General features: G+C 38.6%; 1 protein-coding gene across 7 annotated transcripts in view; it reads left to right on the forward strand.

The window, feature by feature from the left end:
- The window catches only part of TBC1D12 (TBC1 domain family member 12), a 147430-nt gene extending 132422 nt beyond the window's left edge, over window positions 1–15008 (forward strand). For 6 of the 7 annotated variants that reach the window (XR_012417979.1, XM_074002235.1, XM_045361221.3 and 3 more), the window contains 4 exons: window positions 1076–1204; window positions 1462–1571; window positions 10704–10962; window positions 12092–15008. Coding sequence is in view for 6 of the 7 variants with exons in the window: in XM_074002235.1 (XP_073858336.1) it covers window positions 1076–1204; window positions 1462–1571; window positions 10704–10962; window positions 12092–12160 (567 nt within the window). In the remaining variant the exon portion in view is untranslated. The remainder of the gene's footprint in view (window positions 1–1075; window positions 1205–1461; window positions 1572–10703; window positions 10963–12091) is intronic. The other variant, XM_045361222.3, reaches the window with a different exon arrangement.
- Window positions 15009–18984: the final 3976 nt, after the last annotated feature.

Consider the following 18984-nt stretch of genomic DNA (forward strand, 5'->3'; position numbering starts at 1 on the left):
GCTGGTCTTGAACTCCTGACCTCAGGTGATCCGCCCGCCTCAGCCTACCAAAGTGCTGGGATTACAGGCGTGAGCCACTGCGCCCAGCCCATTGCAGTTATTCTTAATGGTCTCACTGTGTAAGTCCATTATACAAATCTCTTCCAGAAGTGTGTGTTTGATAACTTTTTTTTTTAATTAAAGAAATGTATGGGCTGGGTGGGCGTGGTGGTAAACACCCATAGTCTCAGCTACTCAGGAGGCTGAGGCAGGAGGATAGCTTGAGCTGGGAGGCAGAGGTTGCAGTGAGATGATATCATGCCACTGCATTCCAGCCTAGGTGACTGAGTGAGACCCTGCTTCAGAAAAAATAAACCAAAAAAAAAGGAGAAGTGTATGATAGCTGCCAATAACTCACAAGCAAGAAGCAAACATCTATACAGCTTAGCCTTTTACTCGAGGTTTTTCACAACATAAACACATCCTACCTTCTCTAAATGCCTTTCCTTATTCCAGCTGAGCTGGTCCTATTGTTCCCATTTCTGTGTCTTAGTTCATGCTTCTTTTCCATTTTAGGTTTTTTGCCATTTTTTGTCTCTTGCTTTTTCAGGACTCCAGGCTCATTATCTCAACCCCCACAACGTCTCCTTTCTTGGTATTTCAGCAGCACTTCTCATAGATCTCTTTTATTTTGAGTTCTTCATTTTTTACTCAGATGTGTTATAACAATGAAAATAATCACCTGATTTTTATTAAATTTTGTGATTCTGTACTCTATTTTGAAAGAATTCAGACTGAGAGGAAATGAAAACTAGGTAATACACTGAGATAGCCTTTTGTAGCAGTAAAATCTGAACTTTTTTCTTTTTTCAAAAATTCTTCCTAATGTTGAAAAACCACACCATATGAACAAGAAATTAGGGAGATTTCATAATCTTTAGGGGCTTTCTGTATTTACCTTTGCTGGGAAGGAAAAAAGAAATCTTGGTTAATTCTACTTTGTAATGTCACTATAATTTTTCAGGAGTACAATAAAATAAACTGTATAGATTTATTATTGTAAGTCCATTTTGACTAATTTCTTTTCCCTTTGAAGGTCCAAGGGATGTCCTTCATTGCAGCTGTGCTCATTCTCAATTTGGAAGAGGCAGATGCCTTTATTGCATTTGCCAATCTCCTGAATAAGCCATGCCAGTTGGCCTTTTTTCGTGTGGATCACAGCATGGTATGAATGGATCATGTTTTCCTTTGTTTCTGTAGTTTTAATGCCCTCTTAGAGTGAAAAACAGTAATTGAAAGACCAAGATAATCTCATCTATTGTAAACTTATTATATTATAGTTTATGAATGAATGTTTGCAGAGAAGACTCAGAAAAAGATGAGATTCTTAATGAGCAAGATTTCCTGTTAATGTTTAAGCATTTAATTTCCTTATTTCTAGACTATATACTTTCATAATTTTATTGATTTTTTAATCTTTAGATGTTGAAATATTTTGCAACATTTGAAGTATTCTTTGAAGAAAATCTCTCCAAATTATTTCTTCACTTCAAATCTTATAGTCTTACACCAGATATATACTTGATAGACTGGTAAGTCATAACATACATAATATATAATAATGAAATAAAGTATAACTTTTTTTGTGTTTTAGAAACTAGAGTGAATCTCATGTACAGGATTTTACATATAAAGAGCCTTCTTTTACAAATTGGGAAACTTCCAAATTTGTGTGGGGATGCATTTGATTTAAGAGCATGGACTTGGCTGGGTGTGGTAGCTCACGCCTGTAATCCTGGCACTTTGGGAAGCCGAGGTGGGCGGAGCACCTGAGGTCAGGAGTTCAAGACCAGCCTGTCTAACATGGCAAAACCCTGTCTCTACCAAATATACAAAAACTTAGTCTCAGCCAGGCATGGTGGCTCACGCCTGTAATCCTAGAACGTTGGCGGGCGGATCACAAGGTCAGTAGTTCGAGTCCAGCCTGACTAACATGGCGAAACCCTGTCTCTACTAAAAATACAAAAATTAGCCAGGCATAGTGGCATGCACCTGTAGTCCCAGCTATTTGAGAGGCTGAGTCAAGAGAATCGCTTGAACCAGGAGGCGGGAGGTTGCAGTGAGCCAAGATTGCGCCACTGCACTCCAACCTGGTGACAGATCAAGACTCCGTCTCAAAAAAAAAAAAAAAAAACCGTAGCTGGGTGGTGTAGTCTCAGTAGGCTGTAGCACGAGAATTGTTTGAACCTGACAGGTAGATGTTGCAGTGAACCGAGATCACGCCACTGCACTGCAGCCTGGACAACAGAGCGAAACTCCATCTCAAAAAAAAAAAAAAAAAAGACCATAGACTCATAGACTCTGGGTTGAAATCAGAATCTCTCAGTTTGTATTTCAGTTTTTTGTCTATAAATTGGGAGTAATACTGTCTTTATCTTGAGTTGTAGCGAGGGTGTTTTACATGGATTATCTCATTCAATGCCTAGCACATACTAAGCTCTCAGAGTTAGTTGCTATTTATTTTATTTTTAACACACAGGGGCTTATGATAGTTATAATAGTGTTTCTTTACTAAGGGCTTCATATTGTTTTTTTATTTCAAGGCTTTGTCCAGCTCTTTTTCCCCAGGATGACACCAATTTGATTTTTTTAATTTGATCTTCCTTATATATTGTCTGAAAATTTTTTTAAAAATGTAATAAATGTAAATACAATATACCTTCTCCAAGTTACACATGAATAGCTCAGATTTTTTCTGTTCCACACACAATTTTACTTCCTAGACTTTCTCTAGCTTAAGGAAAAAAAAAAAAAAAAAAAAGGCCAAGTGCAGTGGCTGACGCCTGTAGTCCCAGCACTTTGGGAGGCCAAGGCAGGAGGATTGCTGGAAGCCAGGAGTTTGAGACCAACCTGGGCACCACAGCAAGACCCCATCTCTACAAAAAATTTCAAAAAAAATTAGCCAGACATAGTTGGGCATTCCTGTAGTCCCAGCTACTCAGGAAGCTGAGGTGGGAGGATTGCTTGAGCCCAGGAATTTAAGGTTACCGTGAGCTGTGATTGCACCACTGTCCTCCATCCTGGGTGACAGAACGAGATCCTGTCTATTAAAAAAAAAAGTTATATATGTTGCCAAATCATGTATACTGTAGACAGGATCACCATTTTATTACTTGTGTTTAAAGTTCAAAGTTTTTTAGACTTTTCGTTTGTCATATTAAGACTAATGATATTAATGGTGTTCCTAATAGGCATACAGCTCTCCTACAAGCTGTAATTGAGGCACCAATGTTTCTTCCATTTTTGTACTTCCACCATCTTTAACAAGGCGTTTCCAGGGTTTTCACGAAAGGGGAGAGAACAAGGAGACTCACAAGGGAGATTTTGGGAAGCTAAGACTAGAAGTATTTGGCATCTCCTCCTCTCACATTCCACTGACCAGGGCTCAGTCATGTGGCCACAACTAACTGCAAGTGAAGATGTAAAATGTGGTTTAGCTGTTTGCTCAGAAAGAAAAAGAAATGGTTTAGTAAACAGCCAGTTTCTACCACACATACTTTTTTTCTGTTTAATCATAGTAACCACTTAAGATTTGTACTGTAATTTACACCACTTACTGACGGGCAACCTGAAATTTTGTTTTTTATTTTTTTCTTTCATTAAAAAAATTTTTTATTTTTATTTTTTATTTTTTGAGACAGAGTCTCATTCTGTTGCCCGGGTTGGAGTGCAGTGGCGCAATCACAGCTCCTCCCACCTGGAACTTCTGGGCTCAAGCATTCCTCCCACCTCAGCCTCCTGAGTAGTTGGGATTACAGGTGTGCATCACCATGACTGGATAATTGATACTGAAATTCTGATAGGCTTGAGTACCATACCTGATATTTCACAGTTAATAAATTGCAGAATAGAAACTAAAACCTCAGCGGTCCAGTCCCAGAAACCATATTCTTTATAAAATTAACTATGACATGACCAGTACTCATTTTACTGAAGAAGAATATTTATGGTTTTTTTACTTGTCAGAGAGGTGGGATTTTAGAACTGGAAGTAATCCAAACTCATTATTTTAGAGCTGAAGAAATTGAGATGCGGAAGTAGAATGTCATAGCGAAGGTCAAATCGTTGCTGTTTAAGTGTTACACAATATAAAGAAACAGTTTTTAAAGAAAATATAATGGCTGGGCATGGTGGCTCATGCCTGTAATCCTCACACTTTGGGAAGCCGAGGTGGGCAGATCACCTGAGCTCAGGAGTTTCAGACCAGCCTGGCCAACATGGTGAAACCCTGTCTCTACTAAAAATACAAAAATTAGCTGGATGTGGTGGCCCGTACCTGTAGTCCCAGCCACTTGGGAGGCTGAGGCACAAGAATTGCTTGAACCCGGGAGGCTGAGGTTGCAGTGAGCCAGGATCACACCACTGCACTCCAGCCTGGGCTACAGAGCAAGACTCCGTCTCAAACAAACAAACAGAAAAACAAAAAACATAATTGCAACAACGTAACAATGTATATTGCATTTTCTAAAAGTTAATTTCTTAAGCTATGTGGTTTAATGGAATTAAAATAAGATTTCTTTTTCTTTTCATTCTTTCGAATTAAAAAAAATTTTTTTTAGTTGACACATAATAATTGTACATATCCATGGGGTACATAGTGATGTTTGTGTACATATAATGTATAGTGATGAGATCAGGGTAATTAGCATATCCATCATCTCAAACATTTATCATTTCTTTGTGTTGGGAACATTCAGTATAGTTGTCCTATTTGAAACCGTATGTTATTGTTAACTATAGTTACCCTACAGTGCTATAGAACACTAGAACTTATTCCTCCTATCTGGCTGTAATTTTGTATATTTTAACAAATTTCAGCCTATCTCCTCCTTCTCTCTACCCTTCCCAGCCTCTAGTATCCTCTGTTCTACTTTTTACATTTATGAGATTAGCTGGCCAATGCTATGGCTCATGCTCATAATCCTAGCACTTTGGGAGGCTGCAGCAGGCTGACTACTTGAGCTCAGGAGTTTGAGACCAGCCTAGGCGAGATGGTGAAACCCTGTCTCTACAAAAAATACAAAAATTAGCTGTATGGTGCATGGTGGCATATGCCTGTAGTCTCAGCTACTTGGGAGGCTGAGGTAGGAGGATGGCTTGAACCTAGGAGGCTCAAGTGAGCTGACATTGCACCACTACATTCCAGCCTGAGCAACAGAGCCAGACCCTGTCTCCGAGAAAAAAAAAAAGAAAGGAAGAAAGAAAGAAAAAGAGAGCAACTAGCATTTTTTAGCTTCTACATATGAATGAGAACATGCAGTATTTCACTTACCATAATGTCCTCTGGTTCTATCCATGCTGCCACAAATGACAGGATTTCATTCTTTTTTGTGGCTTAGTAGTATTCCATTGTGTGTATGTACCACATTTTCTTTATCCATTCATCTGTTGTTAGATACCCAGGTTGATTCCATATCTTGGCTATTGTGAATAGTGCTGCAATAAACATGGGAGTGCAGACCTATCTTAAACACACTGATATGAATTCCTTTGGGTATATACCCATGAGTATCATTGCTGGATCATATGCTCCTTCTATTGGTAGTTTTCTGAGGAACCGCCATACTGTTCTTCATAGTGGCTGTACTTTACATTCACAACAACAATGTATAAGAGTTCCCTTTTCTTTGCCTCCTTGCCAGCATTTGTTATTTTTTGTCTTTTTGATAATAGCTGTCCTAACTGGGGTAAGAGGATACCTCATTATGCTTTTGATTTACATTTCCCTGATGCTTTTTTTTTTTTTTTTTTTTTTTTGAGGCGGAGTCTCGCTCTGTCGCCCAGGCTGGAGTGCAGTGGCGCGATCTCGGCTCACTGCAAGCTCCACCTCCCGGGTTCCCGCCATTCTCCTGCCTCAGCCTCCCGAGTAGCTGGGACTACAGGCGCCGCCACCACGCCCGGCTAATTTTTTTGTATTTTTAGTGGAGACGGGGTTTCATTGTGTTAGCCAGGATGGTCTCGATCTCCTGACCTCGTGATCCGCCCGTCTCGGCCTCCCAAAGTGCTGGGATTACAGGCTTGAGCCACCGCGCCCGGCCTCCTTGATGCTTTTTATGTTGAGCATTTTAAAATTATATTTGTTGGTCATTTGTATATCTTCTTTTGAGAAATGTCTGTTCAGATCATTTGCCCATTTTTTAGTTGGATTTTTTTTTTTTTTTTTTTGTGGGATGGAGTCACTCTCTGTTGCCCAGGCTGGAGTGCAGTGGCGCGATCTCGGCTCACTGCAACCTCCACCTTCAGGGTTCAAGTGATTCTCGTGCCTCAGCCACCCAAGTAGCTGGGACTACAGGTGTGCACCACCACACTTGGCTAATTTTTGTATTTTTAGTAGAGATGGGATTTCACCATGTTGGCCAGACTGGTGTGGAACTCCTGACCTCAAGTGATCCACCGCCTCAGCTTCCCAAAATGCTGGGATTACAGGCATGAGCCATGGTTCCTGGCTTTTTTTTTTTTTTTTTTTTTGCTGTTGAAATGTTTAAGTTCCTCATATATTTTGGCTATTAATTTCCTGTCAGATGAATAGTTTGCAGATATTCTCTCCCATTCTGTGGGGTCTTTTTTCTTTTCTTTTCTTTTCTTTTTTTACAGTATTGATTGTTTTATTTGGTGTGCAGAAGCTTTTTAGTTTGATATAATCTGCAAATGGGAATTCATTTGTTTTTGGTTTTGGTGCCTATACTTCTGAGATCTTACTAATAACATTTTTTCTAAGACTAATGTCCTGAAGCATTTCTCCTGTGTTTTCTTCTGATAGTTTTATAGTTTTGTGTCTGACATTTAGATAGTTGATCCATCTTAAGTTGACTTTTGTATAGAGTGAGAAGTGGGGGTCTAATATCCAGTTTTTCCCCCAGCACCATTTGTTGAAGAGACGGTCCTTTCCTGAATTAGTGTTCTTGGCACCTTTGTCAAAAATCGGTTGGCTAAAGATACATGGATTAACTTCTGGATTCTCTATTCTGTGCCATTTTTCTATGTATCTGTTTTTATGCCAGTACCATTCTGTTTGGGTTACTATGACTTTGCAGTATATTTTGAGGTCTGGTAGTCCAATGTTTCCACCTTTTTTTTTTTTTTTCCTTAAGATTACTTTTGTTGTTTGAGGTCTTTTGAGGATTTATATAAATTTTAGGATAGTTTTTTTTTATTTCTGTGAAAAATGTCATTGGAATTTTGATAGGGATTGTATGGAATCTATAGATTATATTGGGTAGTATTGTCATTTGAACAATATTAATTCTTCCGATCTGTGAACATGGGATGTCTTTCCATTTGTTTGTATCCTCTTCAATTTCTTTCATAAGTGTTTTCCTTGTAGAGGTCTTTCACCTCCTTGGTTAAATTTACTCCTAAGTTTACTCCTTATTATTTTTGTACCTATTATAAATGTATCCAGTTTTCTGATAGAAGAATGATGCCTTATTTAGGCACTAATGTCTTTTATCATCTCTTCTGTTGAAAATCGTTTGTTTTAACTTGGAGAGTTTGCCTTTCAAGCAATACCCAGTAGATTATAGAATGGTGAGTGAATTTTGCCAAAGAGATGGAGCAGTTGATCTTAAGACAGGTTATTGTTAAGAATATGCATGGATGCAGTGGCTCACACTTGTAATCCTATTACAGGTGGCTCATACTTGTAATCCCAGCACTTTGGGAGGCTGAGGTGGGTGGATCGTCTGAGGTCAGGAGTTCGAGAACAGCCTGGACAACATGGTGAAACCCTGTCTCTACTAAAAATACAAAAATTAGCCAGGTGTGGTGGCAGGCACCTGTAATCCCAGCTACTCGGGAGGCTGAGGCATGAGAATCGCTTGAACCCGGGAGGCAGAGGTTGCCGTGAGCCAAGATCCTGTCACTTCACTCTAGCCTGGGAAATAGAGCAAGACTCTGTCTCCAAAAAAAAAAATATGCATGGATGCAGTGGCTCACACTTGTAATCCTATTACAGGTGGCTCAAGCCTGTAATCCCAGCACTTTGGGAGGCCGAGACGGGCGGATCACGAGGTCAGGAGATCGAGACCATCCTGGTTAATACGGTGAAACCCCGTCTCTACTAAAAAGTACAAAAAACTAGCCGGGCAAGGTGGCGGGCGCCTGTAGTCCCAGCTACTTGGGAGGCTGAGGCAGGAGAATGGCGTGAACCCGGAGAATGGCGTGAACCCGGGAGGCGGAGCTTGCAGTGAGCTGAGATCTGGCCACTGCACTCCAGCCTGGGCGACAGAGCGAGACTCCGTCTCAAAAAAAAAAAAAAAAAAAACACACACACACACACAAGAAAGAATTCGCATGGTATTCAAGGGATAATTTGAGGAGGCGAGAAGAGTACAGATGACATATTTAAACTTTAATTCTTAACAGTTCACAACCAGTGGGCTTCATGTAAATGGTATTAAGCTTTAATGTACAAAAATAAGTAATGGCATTGGTCAAATGTCTTTTCAGATCTTCTTTTGTTTAGGATTTTTAGTTTTTTAACTTTTTTGAGACAGGGTCCCACTCTGTCACCCAGACTGAGTGCAGTGGCATGATCACAGCTCACTGCAGCCTCAAAATCCCAGGCTTAAGCAGTCTGCCCACCTCAGCCTCTCAAGTATCTGGGGCTACAGGCACACCACTACACCCAACTAATTTTTGCTATTTTATAGAGATGGGGTCTCACTATGTTGCCTAGGCTGGTCTTTAACTCCTGGATGCAAGCAATCCTCCCTCATTGGCCTCCCAAAGGCTGAGATTATAGGCATGAGCCACCACACCCGACTAATTTAGGCTTTTTAAAAAAATTAAGTTATTGGCTGGGTGCGGTGTGGCTCACGCCTGTAATCCCAGCACTTTGGGAGGCTGAGGCAGGCAGATCACCTGAGGCTGGAAATTTGAGACCAGCCTGATCAACATAGAGAAATGCTGTCTCTACTAAAAATACAAAATTAGCCAGGTGTGGTGGCACATGCCTGTAATCCCAGCTACTCAGGAGGCTGAGGCAGTTGCGGTGAGCTGAGATTTCACCATTGCACTCCAGCCTGAGCAACAAGAGGGAAACTCCATAAAAAAAAAAAAAAGAAAGAAAAATTAAGTTATTTTTCAATGTATTCTCTTTCCGTCCCCCAAGAGCATTAGAGTTAATCAGGAAAGGACCCAAGAAAATGGGAGAAGGGTTTTTTAATACGGGACTGAGATCTAAGTTAAAATACTAATTCCATTAAGAAGGAAAAAAAAAAATCCTCCATTGTCAGTCTTGAGAAGTATGAGCATGGGGGATAGCAGGATCACAATTGATGTAGGGGACAGGAGAGAACTAATGAAGAGTAAGTACTGTGTACTAGAACCTGAGACTAGGCACTCCTCATTTTGAACAGTGAGTATAGTCTCTGTCCTATCAAAAGTGGTTTTTGTCATATAATTAAATATGTGTTTGTAATTTAAGAAGTAGGGATGGACTTTTGTTTCATGTCTGTGTTGAGTTTATTATATACAAATCCCAGAGACATTTTTGTGGGATAGGAATGAATAAGTGACAGTGTAAAAGGACTTTTTAAAAAATTATTTTGGCGAGAAAGCTTTTAGTTCCCTTCCTCAAATCCCATCAGCACTACCTCAAATAAACACATAATCAGTGTAAACAATTGTGCCCTTTCTTTACCAAGGCAACTTCAAGACAAGTCCTGTAATAGTTACTCTCCTCACTTCCCCCAACCAGAATGCCTCCCAAAGAACCACTGGATAAAGAATTACATGGTCAGCCATTGTCAGAAAGGTTGGGAAAAACCATTTTGGTGGTTCTATGGGAAGGTATACATGCTTCAAAAGAAGTAGTAAATAAAGCTGGGTGGAAAGAAAAAGACAAAACAAAACAATGGATGTTTGTGCAAGGGGAAGAGAAAAGAGAGAAGTCAGATTTTGGGTTTATATTAGGTGACTAAAAGATGATATTTGGGTTCTTCATACAATAATAATAACTAATTTTTATTTAGCATTTCTTACATGCCAAGCACTGATGTAAACACTTTTACATTTATTAACTACTATAATTTTTAAAACAATCCTGAGAGGTAGATAGTTTTCTTATAATTTACTAATGAAGAAACTGAGGCACAGTAAAGACAACTATCCTGCTTAAGGTAACACAACTAATAAGTGGCAAATTCAAGATTCAAATTCAGGCATTCTGATTTCAGAGCTCATACCCTTAACTACCAGACTGTTCTACCACTCTAGTAGATATTAGGCCTTTCCTCTACATAAGATTGTAAATTCACATACTTTTGTTATTTATTATTTAATTTCCCGCTACTCAAGTTTGAGGGAGGAAGGCTATTTTATTTTATTTATTTATTTTTTTGAGACCGGGTCTCACTCTGTCACCAGGTTGGAGTGCAGTGGCATGATCTTGGCTCGCTGCAACCTCCACCTCCCGGGTTCAAGCGATTTTCCCACCTCAGCCTCCCACATAGCTGGGACTACAGGCGTGTGCCACCATGCCCAGCTAATTTTTGTATTTTTAGTAGAGATGGGGTTTCACCATGTTAGCCAGGATGGGAAAGCCATATTTTATTTGCCTTTTTATCCCTAATAAACACTGTTCTTTTTTTATAGAGCTGCTTACTGAGTAAATGAATCAATGAATGAAAAATTTCAGTGACCATTTTTCCCTCTAATTTTAGGATCTTCACACTATATAGCAAATCACTACCACTTGATCTGGCCTGTCGAGTCTGGGATGTATTTTGCAGAGATGGGGAAGAATTTTTATTTAGGACTGGATTAGGAATCCTCCGATTATATGAAGATATTCTCCTGCAGATGGACTTTATTCATATAGCGCAGTTTCTAACTAAATTGCCAGAAGATATCACATCAGAAAAGCTATTCAGTTGTATTGCAGCCATTCAGATGCAGAATAGCACCAAAAAATGGACTCAGGTAGAGTGACATTTTCCTCTCTCTAACAGATGTGTTAAAACAGTTGACTTATTGTAAAAAAAATATGTATTTCTTAAATGTTAGTGCTGAAAAATATGTCTTTTAAAAATAATTTTTGACTTCTAAGAAGCAAGAATTTAAATCAAATTGCCCACTTTTCAGCTATCCAAACCTAGGGCTTTATTTTATTTTATTTTATTTTATTTTATTTTATTTTATTTCATTTCATTTCATTATTTCATTATTTCATTTCATTTCATTTCATTTCATCTATTTTTTTGAGACAGAGTCTCACTCTGTCGCCCATGTTGGAGTGCAGTGGTGAGTTCTCTGCTCGGTACAATCTCCATCTCCCGGGTTCAAGCGATTCTCCTGCCTCAGCCTCCCAAGTAGCTGGGATTACAGGCACATGCCACCACGCCCAGCTAATTTTTTGTGTTTTTAGTAGAGACAGGGTTTCACCGTGTTAGCCAGGATGGTCTGGATTTCCTGACCTCGTGATCCACCCACCTCGGCCTCCCAGAGTGCTGTGATTACAGGCGTGAGCCACTGCTCCCGGCTGGGCTTTATTTTATTTAAGTTCAATAATATCAATTTAGTGAAGTACAACCCACCGTAGTCATTTATTTGCCAGAGTAGTTATTACTTTGGTATTTCAAATAGACAACAATTTTATATATTAAATACCTGCTGTGTACTAGGGTTTGTAGTGGAAAGAATATATAATGTATGGTCCTGGCTTTTTAGTCTTGTTAGGAAAGTAGTCTTTCCTAACTTAGTCTTGTTAGGAAAGTAAAAGTATTGGCAATCTAAGTTAAGTGACATAAAAGGATAGCAGTATCATTTAATCCATGAATGATATAAACGATTGGCATTATTAAATTCACAATCTCTTTTGTTCAGAAAATGTTAGTTACCAAATAGTAATTTCAGAATATTTGGCAATTGGTAAAAATTAGAATATAATCGTATTTCACGATTAGAAAAAAATAAAGAGGATTTGAGAATGGCACACTTTCAGGGGACAGAGTTAAGTATAATAAAGCTTTTTCCCATTTATAGTTATTTAAATCTCTTTAATCTGGGTGGTAGTTTTTGAGGATTAATCTTTATTTCATATAATTTTCAGGTCTTTGCATCTGTAATGAAGGATATTAAAGAAGGAGAGAAGAACAGTAGTCCTGCTTTGAAAAGCTAGTCTTCAAAATTGACAGACTAATTGACATCTAAAATGTGGTTTTTGGATAAAGGGTTTTGTTTCCTATGTACAAGGCGTGGAAGAAAATGTTGGAGATATCTAAAAGAATCAAGAGGTGGAAGACTGCTGATTTTACATTTTATGGCTGAAGTAAATGAAATGAATAACTTATTGTCAGTATTGAACTATTATTTTGTAGGTAGAGTCATTTTTCAAAGGAAAAAGTTTAAATGGTGAGTTTATACTCCACAATTTGGAGTAAACAGTTTAATGCAATAAATTTTTAAAATAGCTTTGGAGATACTTCAGATTTTTACATCTTTTCTTTTGTAACAGTTACCACAAAGATACTCTGGAGGCTAGAGTAGGATTGTTAAATACTATTGTTAACCTCCAAAGTACTATAGTACAGACATTGTTTCCAGTTCTGACCTTTTGAAGATATTATAGACGAGTAATAAACAAATTTGATTGTAAATTAATTTAAGTCACTGAAGATGTCATTTATCTTCATTCACAAGTTGAGGCAAATTTGAGTTACCCAGGAAATGGAAATGTTGGTGGGAGATTGTTTATTGTTTGTTTAGATGTTTTTCCACAGTATCGTGTCCATTTGTTTTTTAAGGGAAATTTGTTGTCTTTCTTAAGGAATTCCTATCACTCAGAGAATTTTAGCCGTTCTGGTTCTAGTGTAACAAATTATTCATCTAATAATTTGACATTAAGAAAACTATAAATAACTGGTAGAAGGAAAGTTCTTTGCACTTCAGTGGATTGAAGACTTGACTTTGAGAGTAAGTCCAAAAATATATATGATGTTTCTCAGTGATAAGAGTAAAAAGTAATGAATCCTCAGAGTTTTTAAATAGCATGCTACTTGGCAAGACTTCATATTTTTTAGTTACAATTCTTCCACTGCCCATAGAAACAAAATTTGTTAACTCCAGTTTGAAATTTGAAATCTAATATGTAGCTAAATCTGTGACTTGTAAAACTCTATGCATAACTTTTCTTAATCAGTGGAAATAAGAATAAAAGAAAAAGGTAAAGTTAATTTTTTTTTCTAAGTCTACATCCTAGCCCTTGATTCAATTGCCTGAAGAAGCTGTGTGAGATTAGTCTGGTTATTGGTTCCTTTATCTGTCAGTGCCATCTTAATCTCTTCACATGTTACACTAAATGCTGCCTATAACCCATCCTCATCTTCTTTACTCATCATTGCTTTCTTCAAGGAAGGTCTTGATACTGCCTCGTCTACCTCATTATCTGCTAGTCTAGATAGTGACTCTTTGGAAGATTGGTAGCCCTGAATGAGTTATCCAACTTCCGCTTCCTCACATTGGCCACTTTGCATAGGTTTGGGAACTTAGCACGTGCTAAATCCTCATGCCCATAGAGGCGAAATACTTTGAGGAATGGGAGCGTCTCTTCACTGTGTTCTTGAATCAGCCTTCTCTCATCCGCCAAGAAATGCATGGATTTCCCTGCCAACTCTAGGAAGTAGTGCTGCATGATTGAATCATTCTTTGATGAATTCTTTCATTGTAACATAGGGAGTCATTTCCAAAAAGGTAGATATGAGCTTAAAGTACATTGACTTATGAATGCTTTGCCTGTGGGCCCAACAGTGTCATGACCCTCCAATTGGAACATAGCATGAATTATTTTTATGTCGAGTTCTTGAACTGCTAATCAGGTGTATGTTTCCTTGAAGTCCAGAGCAGGATCCAGGTCAGATGAAGGAGGTGGTATGCCTGGCTTAACTGCTGAAAATAGAACATTGAAACTTTTCACAATGTGCTGCATTGGGTTTCTGCTTGGCTTTCTCACTGAATAGTAAATTGGGGAAAATGCTGCTTTTACTATTTTGTGTTTTATAGCAACATTAATAGCATTTTCCCAGTCAGGTGCTGTCCAGGAACATTTCCCTTGGAAGGTCTGAACAGAATGATCTGGCTTGATGTATTTCTTGAGCTCTAGTACCATATCATAGAATAGGTTAAATGTAGCCAACAACAATGTCAGGACAATTGACATTGTCCTTACAAGAGTGAATGCATTGTCTTTTGGAACTGCTACTAGAGCCATACATGAGGCAGCGAACGCATCTTTAGGTGGTGGCAAGGCTATATCTGATTGACAGAGATCTCTGATCTCTAATGACATATTGCTATTGTCCTATTATGTTTAAATTTGAATCTAAATCACTTGAGTGTTATGAGTGATGGCTATATAACATGCCATTTAGTTAGAGTTACAGTGTTTTTTTTGTTGCAGTTTAGTTTGAAACAGCACTTAAGCACACTGTTTCTGTTAGTGCTATATAGTTTTCAAACTAACAAGCCTGGGATCCTTGTTAGTGTAGTGACTGCCTCTTTAGGAGTATGGGACCCTAGGGTGCCCATATATTTTTACCCCATGGGTCATTCTAGTCTACGGACTACTAGTAGAACCCTCAAAAGGTAACTGCTATTATAGGGACTTACTTATTGGAAACTGGTAATACAATAAAATATTGAAGGAGGGGCCATGGTCTTAGTAGGTTTTAGGATGACCTTTTAACTCCAGTAACTACTTCCTTGGTATTGGTATCCCTGATAGAGGGAATATAACCTCTGGCAGTAATCTCATTCAGTTTATACTGCCTGACTAAATTTAATCATACTTTTATGTATTTGTTTCCTCAGTTGGACCTAAGTTACTATATTTCTTTTTCTTATTTTTTTTTATTATTGTACAGTTTCTTTACCTTTCAAGTATAAATGTGTATATAAAATGTAAATACAAGGAATTCACTAAAAACCACTCATAACAATTACTGTGTAAATAAAACTGGTAAGCTGAGTAATTACTTGAAATGAGTCTTCATTACTTTGGGGATATCTGTTTTATTTAACTACATCTCAAGGAAAAAAAGGAAATAATTTTTGTTTTTGTTTGCCAAATTTGTCTTCCAAGGAATGCACTAAGCCTTCAGTCTTTTTAGACTGGCAGTACTGGCAGCTAAAATATTGTACTGTATCTTCTCTTGAGACCAGTATGTAGGAAATATGTGATAATTCACATGGTCAGTATATGGCAGTTTTTGTTGTTATTGTTAAAGTATATTTTCAATTAAAAAAACCTTTTCCTAAAATACTCAAAATAATGTGAAATTTAATATGTGTTTCATTTGTTTGTCTACTCAATATATATATATCTTACTTAATGTTCCTTTAGTCCAGGTCTACATTGCCTTATTTAAATGCTGTTAGAAAAAAAAAAATGCGGCCGGGCGCGGTGGCTCAAGCCTGTAATCCCAGCACTTTGGGAGGCCGAGACGGGCGGATCACGAGGTCAGGAGATCGAGACCATCCTGGCTAACACGGTGAAACCCCGTCTCTACTAAAAAATACAAAAAACTAGCCGGGCGCGGTGGCGGGCGCCTGTAGTCCCAACTACTCGGGAGGCTGAGGCAGGAGAATGGCGTGAACCCGGGAGGCGGAGCTTGCAGTGAGCTGAGATCCGGCCACTGCACTCCAGCCTGGGCGGCAGAGCGAGACTCCGTCTCAAAAAAAAAAAAAAAAAAAAAAAAAAAAGAAAAAAAAAAATGCTGTTAGAAGACTCCGGTAACTCACAGAGTTTTCTACAGTCAGCTTTTGCTGATGTCTATTGCATTTGTGACCTTTGAGTATATTTGTTTGACTTTATAAAATTAGGTAGCATTTGCAAAAGGACATTGACATTTTCAAAATCTCTGACTTCAAGGTAATAGCTTTACTTGTAGCTTAGGAACTAATGTTATTTTGACCTAGGCCTGTCAACTCTTTAGAGTCTACACTACTGAAGGGTATAATTCTAAAGCAGATAATCATGAAATAATTTATCTTACTTCATAATGTCATATGATTTATTTTTACTTTTCATTTTGTTTTTGTTTGGGTAAGATAAAATTATTTTATATTCCAAGAGTGTATTCAGACAGCAGAGACTAGTATAAAAAAAGAGTCAAAAAGGCCGGGTGCGGTGACTCACGCCTGTAATCCCAGCACTTTGGGAGGCTGAGACAGGAGGATCACGAGGTCAGGAGATCAAGACCATCCTGGCTAACACAGTGAAACCCTGTCTCTACTAAAAATACAAAAAAATTAGCCGGGCGTGGTGGCAGGCGCCTGTAGTCCCAGCTACTCTGCAGGCTGAGGCAGGAGAATGGTGTGAACCCGGGAGGCGGAGCTTGCAGTGAGCCGAGATCGCGCCATTGGACTTCAGCCTGGGCGACAGAGCGAGACTCCGTCTCAAAAAAAAAAAAAAATTAAAATTTGTCATGACTAACTGATAGTGTCAGAAAACAGTCCTCTGAGAGGAAAAAATGTTTTTGTATTGATTCATATTATTTTGCTGTTTGACAAACATTGTCTAAAATATTCTCAACTGTAATAAAACTTCATTAATTAGAACTTCACTGCTTTACAACATGTAAAAACTAAAATGAAATCCAAGATTTCAGGGAAACTAACCACTCCAGAGAAAGCGCTGCTCTTTAAAAATATTGTTTGCTTGGTAAGAGTGTAGTTGCAAAAGTGAGAAATTTGAATTAATACTTATATTTCTTAAGCCCTGATTATTGCCAAGCACTGCCTCTTAACATTTTGTTAGTCTACATAAAGTTTTAAAGGCTTGGGAAATTCCAAAATTGCCTTTCTTTCCAGATACTCTGCTGTTCATATTGATCATCCCTTGATCTCAGTTAATGAGAATCTGCTTATGTGCATTTTATTTTGTAGGTTTGATTTATTTTCTAGTAAACACAAGGAAGGAAATTTGACTTAAAATTATATTATGAAAGTGTTTCATTTGAAAATTTACGTAAACAATACTAACTTTATTAAATTTAAAGTAAAATGACTTTTGTACTATTGCAATGTATTTGAAAAATCATTTTTACAATAAATATGTAAATGATAAATGAATATAGACTTGAAGGAGTATATGAAATTGACAACAATGGGGTATATTTGTTCTCATTTTTCATCCTCAGGCATAATGCTATACACAATGGTATAAAAGCAGAAAGCAAAGCTTGAAATTCTGGTCACAGCTGAGCGCGGTGGCTCATGTCTGTGATCCTAGCACTTTGGGAGGCTGAGACAGGAGCATCACTTGATCTGAGGAGCCCCAGATTAGCCTGGGCAACATAGTAAGACCATCTCTTCAAAAAATTTAAAAATTAGCTGGTCATGGTAGCATGTGCCTGTAGTCTCAGCTACTTGGAAGGCTGAGGTAGGAGGATTGCCTGAGCCCGGGGGCGTTGAGGCTACACTGCGCTGTGATCACACCACTGGACTCCAGCCTGTGCAACAGAGTGAGCCCCTTTCTCAAAAACATTAAAAAAAAAAAAAAATTGGGCCAGGCGCGGTGGCTCATGCCTGTAATTCCAGCACTTTGGGAGGCCAAGGCGGGCGGATTACCTAAGGTCGGGAGTTCGGGACCAGTCTCACCAACATGGAGAAACCCCGTTACTACTAAAAATACAAAAGTAGTCAGGCTTGGTGGCGTATTCCTGTAATCCCAGCTACTCGGGAGGCTGAGGCAGGAGAATGGCGTGAACCTGGGAGGCGGAGCTTGCAGTGAGCCGAGATCGTGCCACTGCACTCCAGCCTGGGTGACACAGCGAGACTCCATCTCAAAAACAAACAAACAAAAATTGGGGGAAGTTAGGCAACAAAAAAGCCTCTTATGTGAACCCTTGAAAAGCAAACACATCTTATGAAATTTTAAATTAGATTACATGTTTTATTACCTTTAAACAGTCTAAATCAGCTGGGCATGGTGGCTCGCACCTGCAATCCCAGCACTTTGGGAGGCTGAGGTGGCGGATCACTTCAGGTCAGGAGTTTGAGACCAGCCTGATCAACATAGTGAAACCCTGTGTCTACTAAATGTACAAAAATTAGCTGGGCATTGGTGAGTGCCTCTAATCCCAGGTACTTGGGAGGCTGAGGCAGGAGAATCGCTTGAACCCAGGAGGTGGAGGCTGCAGTGAGCTGAGATCACGCCATTGCACTCCAGCCTGGGCGACAGAGCAAGACTGTGTCTCAAAAAAAAAGTATAAGTCAATTTCATTTTTTTGCTCAAGATCCTCTAATGGCATTCCTCATAATAAAAATCCACACTCTTATCCTAGTCTCCATGGTCCTACTTGATCTGGTCACTACACATCTTTCCAGTTTCAGCTACAATTTATAAACATTCTGCCTGTAGGCACCAGTGGACTTACTGCCATTTTTCAATTTGTCAACCTTCTATCTACCTGAGATCTTTCTTCCCTCTGAAGTGTTTTTTTGTCTAGGTCTTTGTATGGCTTATACTTTATACCGCTGTTTAAGGTCACTTCCTCAGAGGACTTTTCTCTAAACATCTATCCTCTATTCTCATGACCTTACTCTGCTTCATATTTCTTTACAGTTTCTATTATATATCACCAACTGACACTGTTTTATAGTGTTGTCTGTTGTTTCCACTACAGTGTAAACTCTGAGGTCAAAAACGTTGCCTTATTTACTGCTGAAGTGCTAGTACCCAAAATAGTGCATATCACTACCCTATGGTAGATATGGATGATTGGATTGTTTTTATTTTGATCCACTCCTCACTGAACTTACCTTTTCATTTAAATTTTTTTCTATTGTAGATATTATGCAATTGACCAGAAACTCAGTTTCTGGTTCACTAGGAAAGTTAAACATTTAAAGGTTGGGTAGAAGAGAATGAACTAGTAAAAGTTGGGAATAGGAATATCAAGAGAATGTGGGATCAGAAAAGACAACGGACAAGAGTGTTTCCAT

The sequence above is a fragment of the Macaca fascicularis genome, chromosome 9 (assembly GCF_037993035.2).
Source record: "Macaca fascicularis isolate 582-1 chromosome 9, T2T-MFA8v1.1".
NCBI lineage: Eukaryota > Metazoa > Chordata > Mammalia > Primates > Cercopithecidae > Macaca > Macaca fascicularis.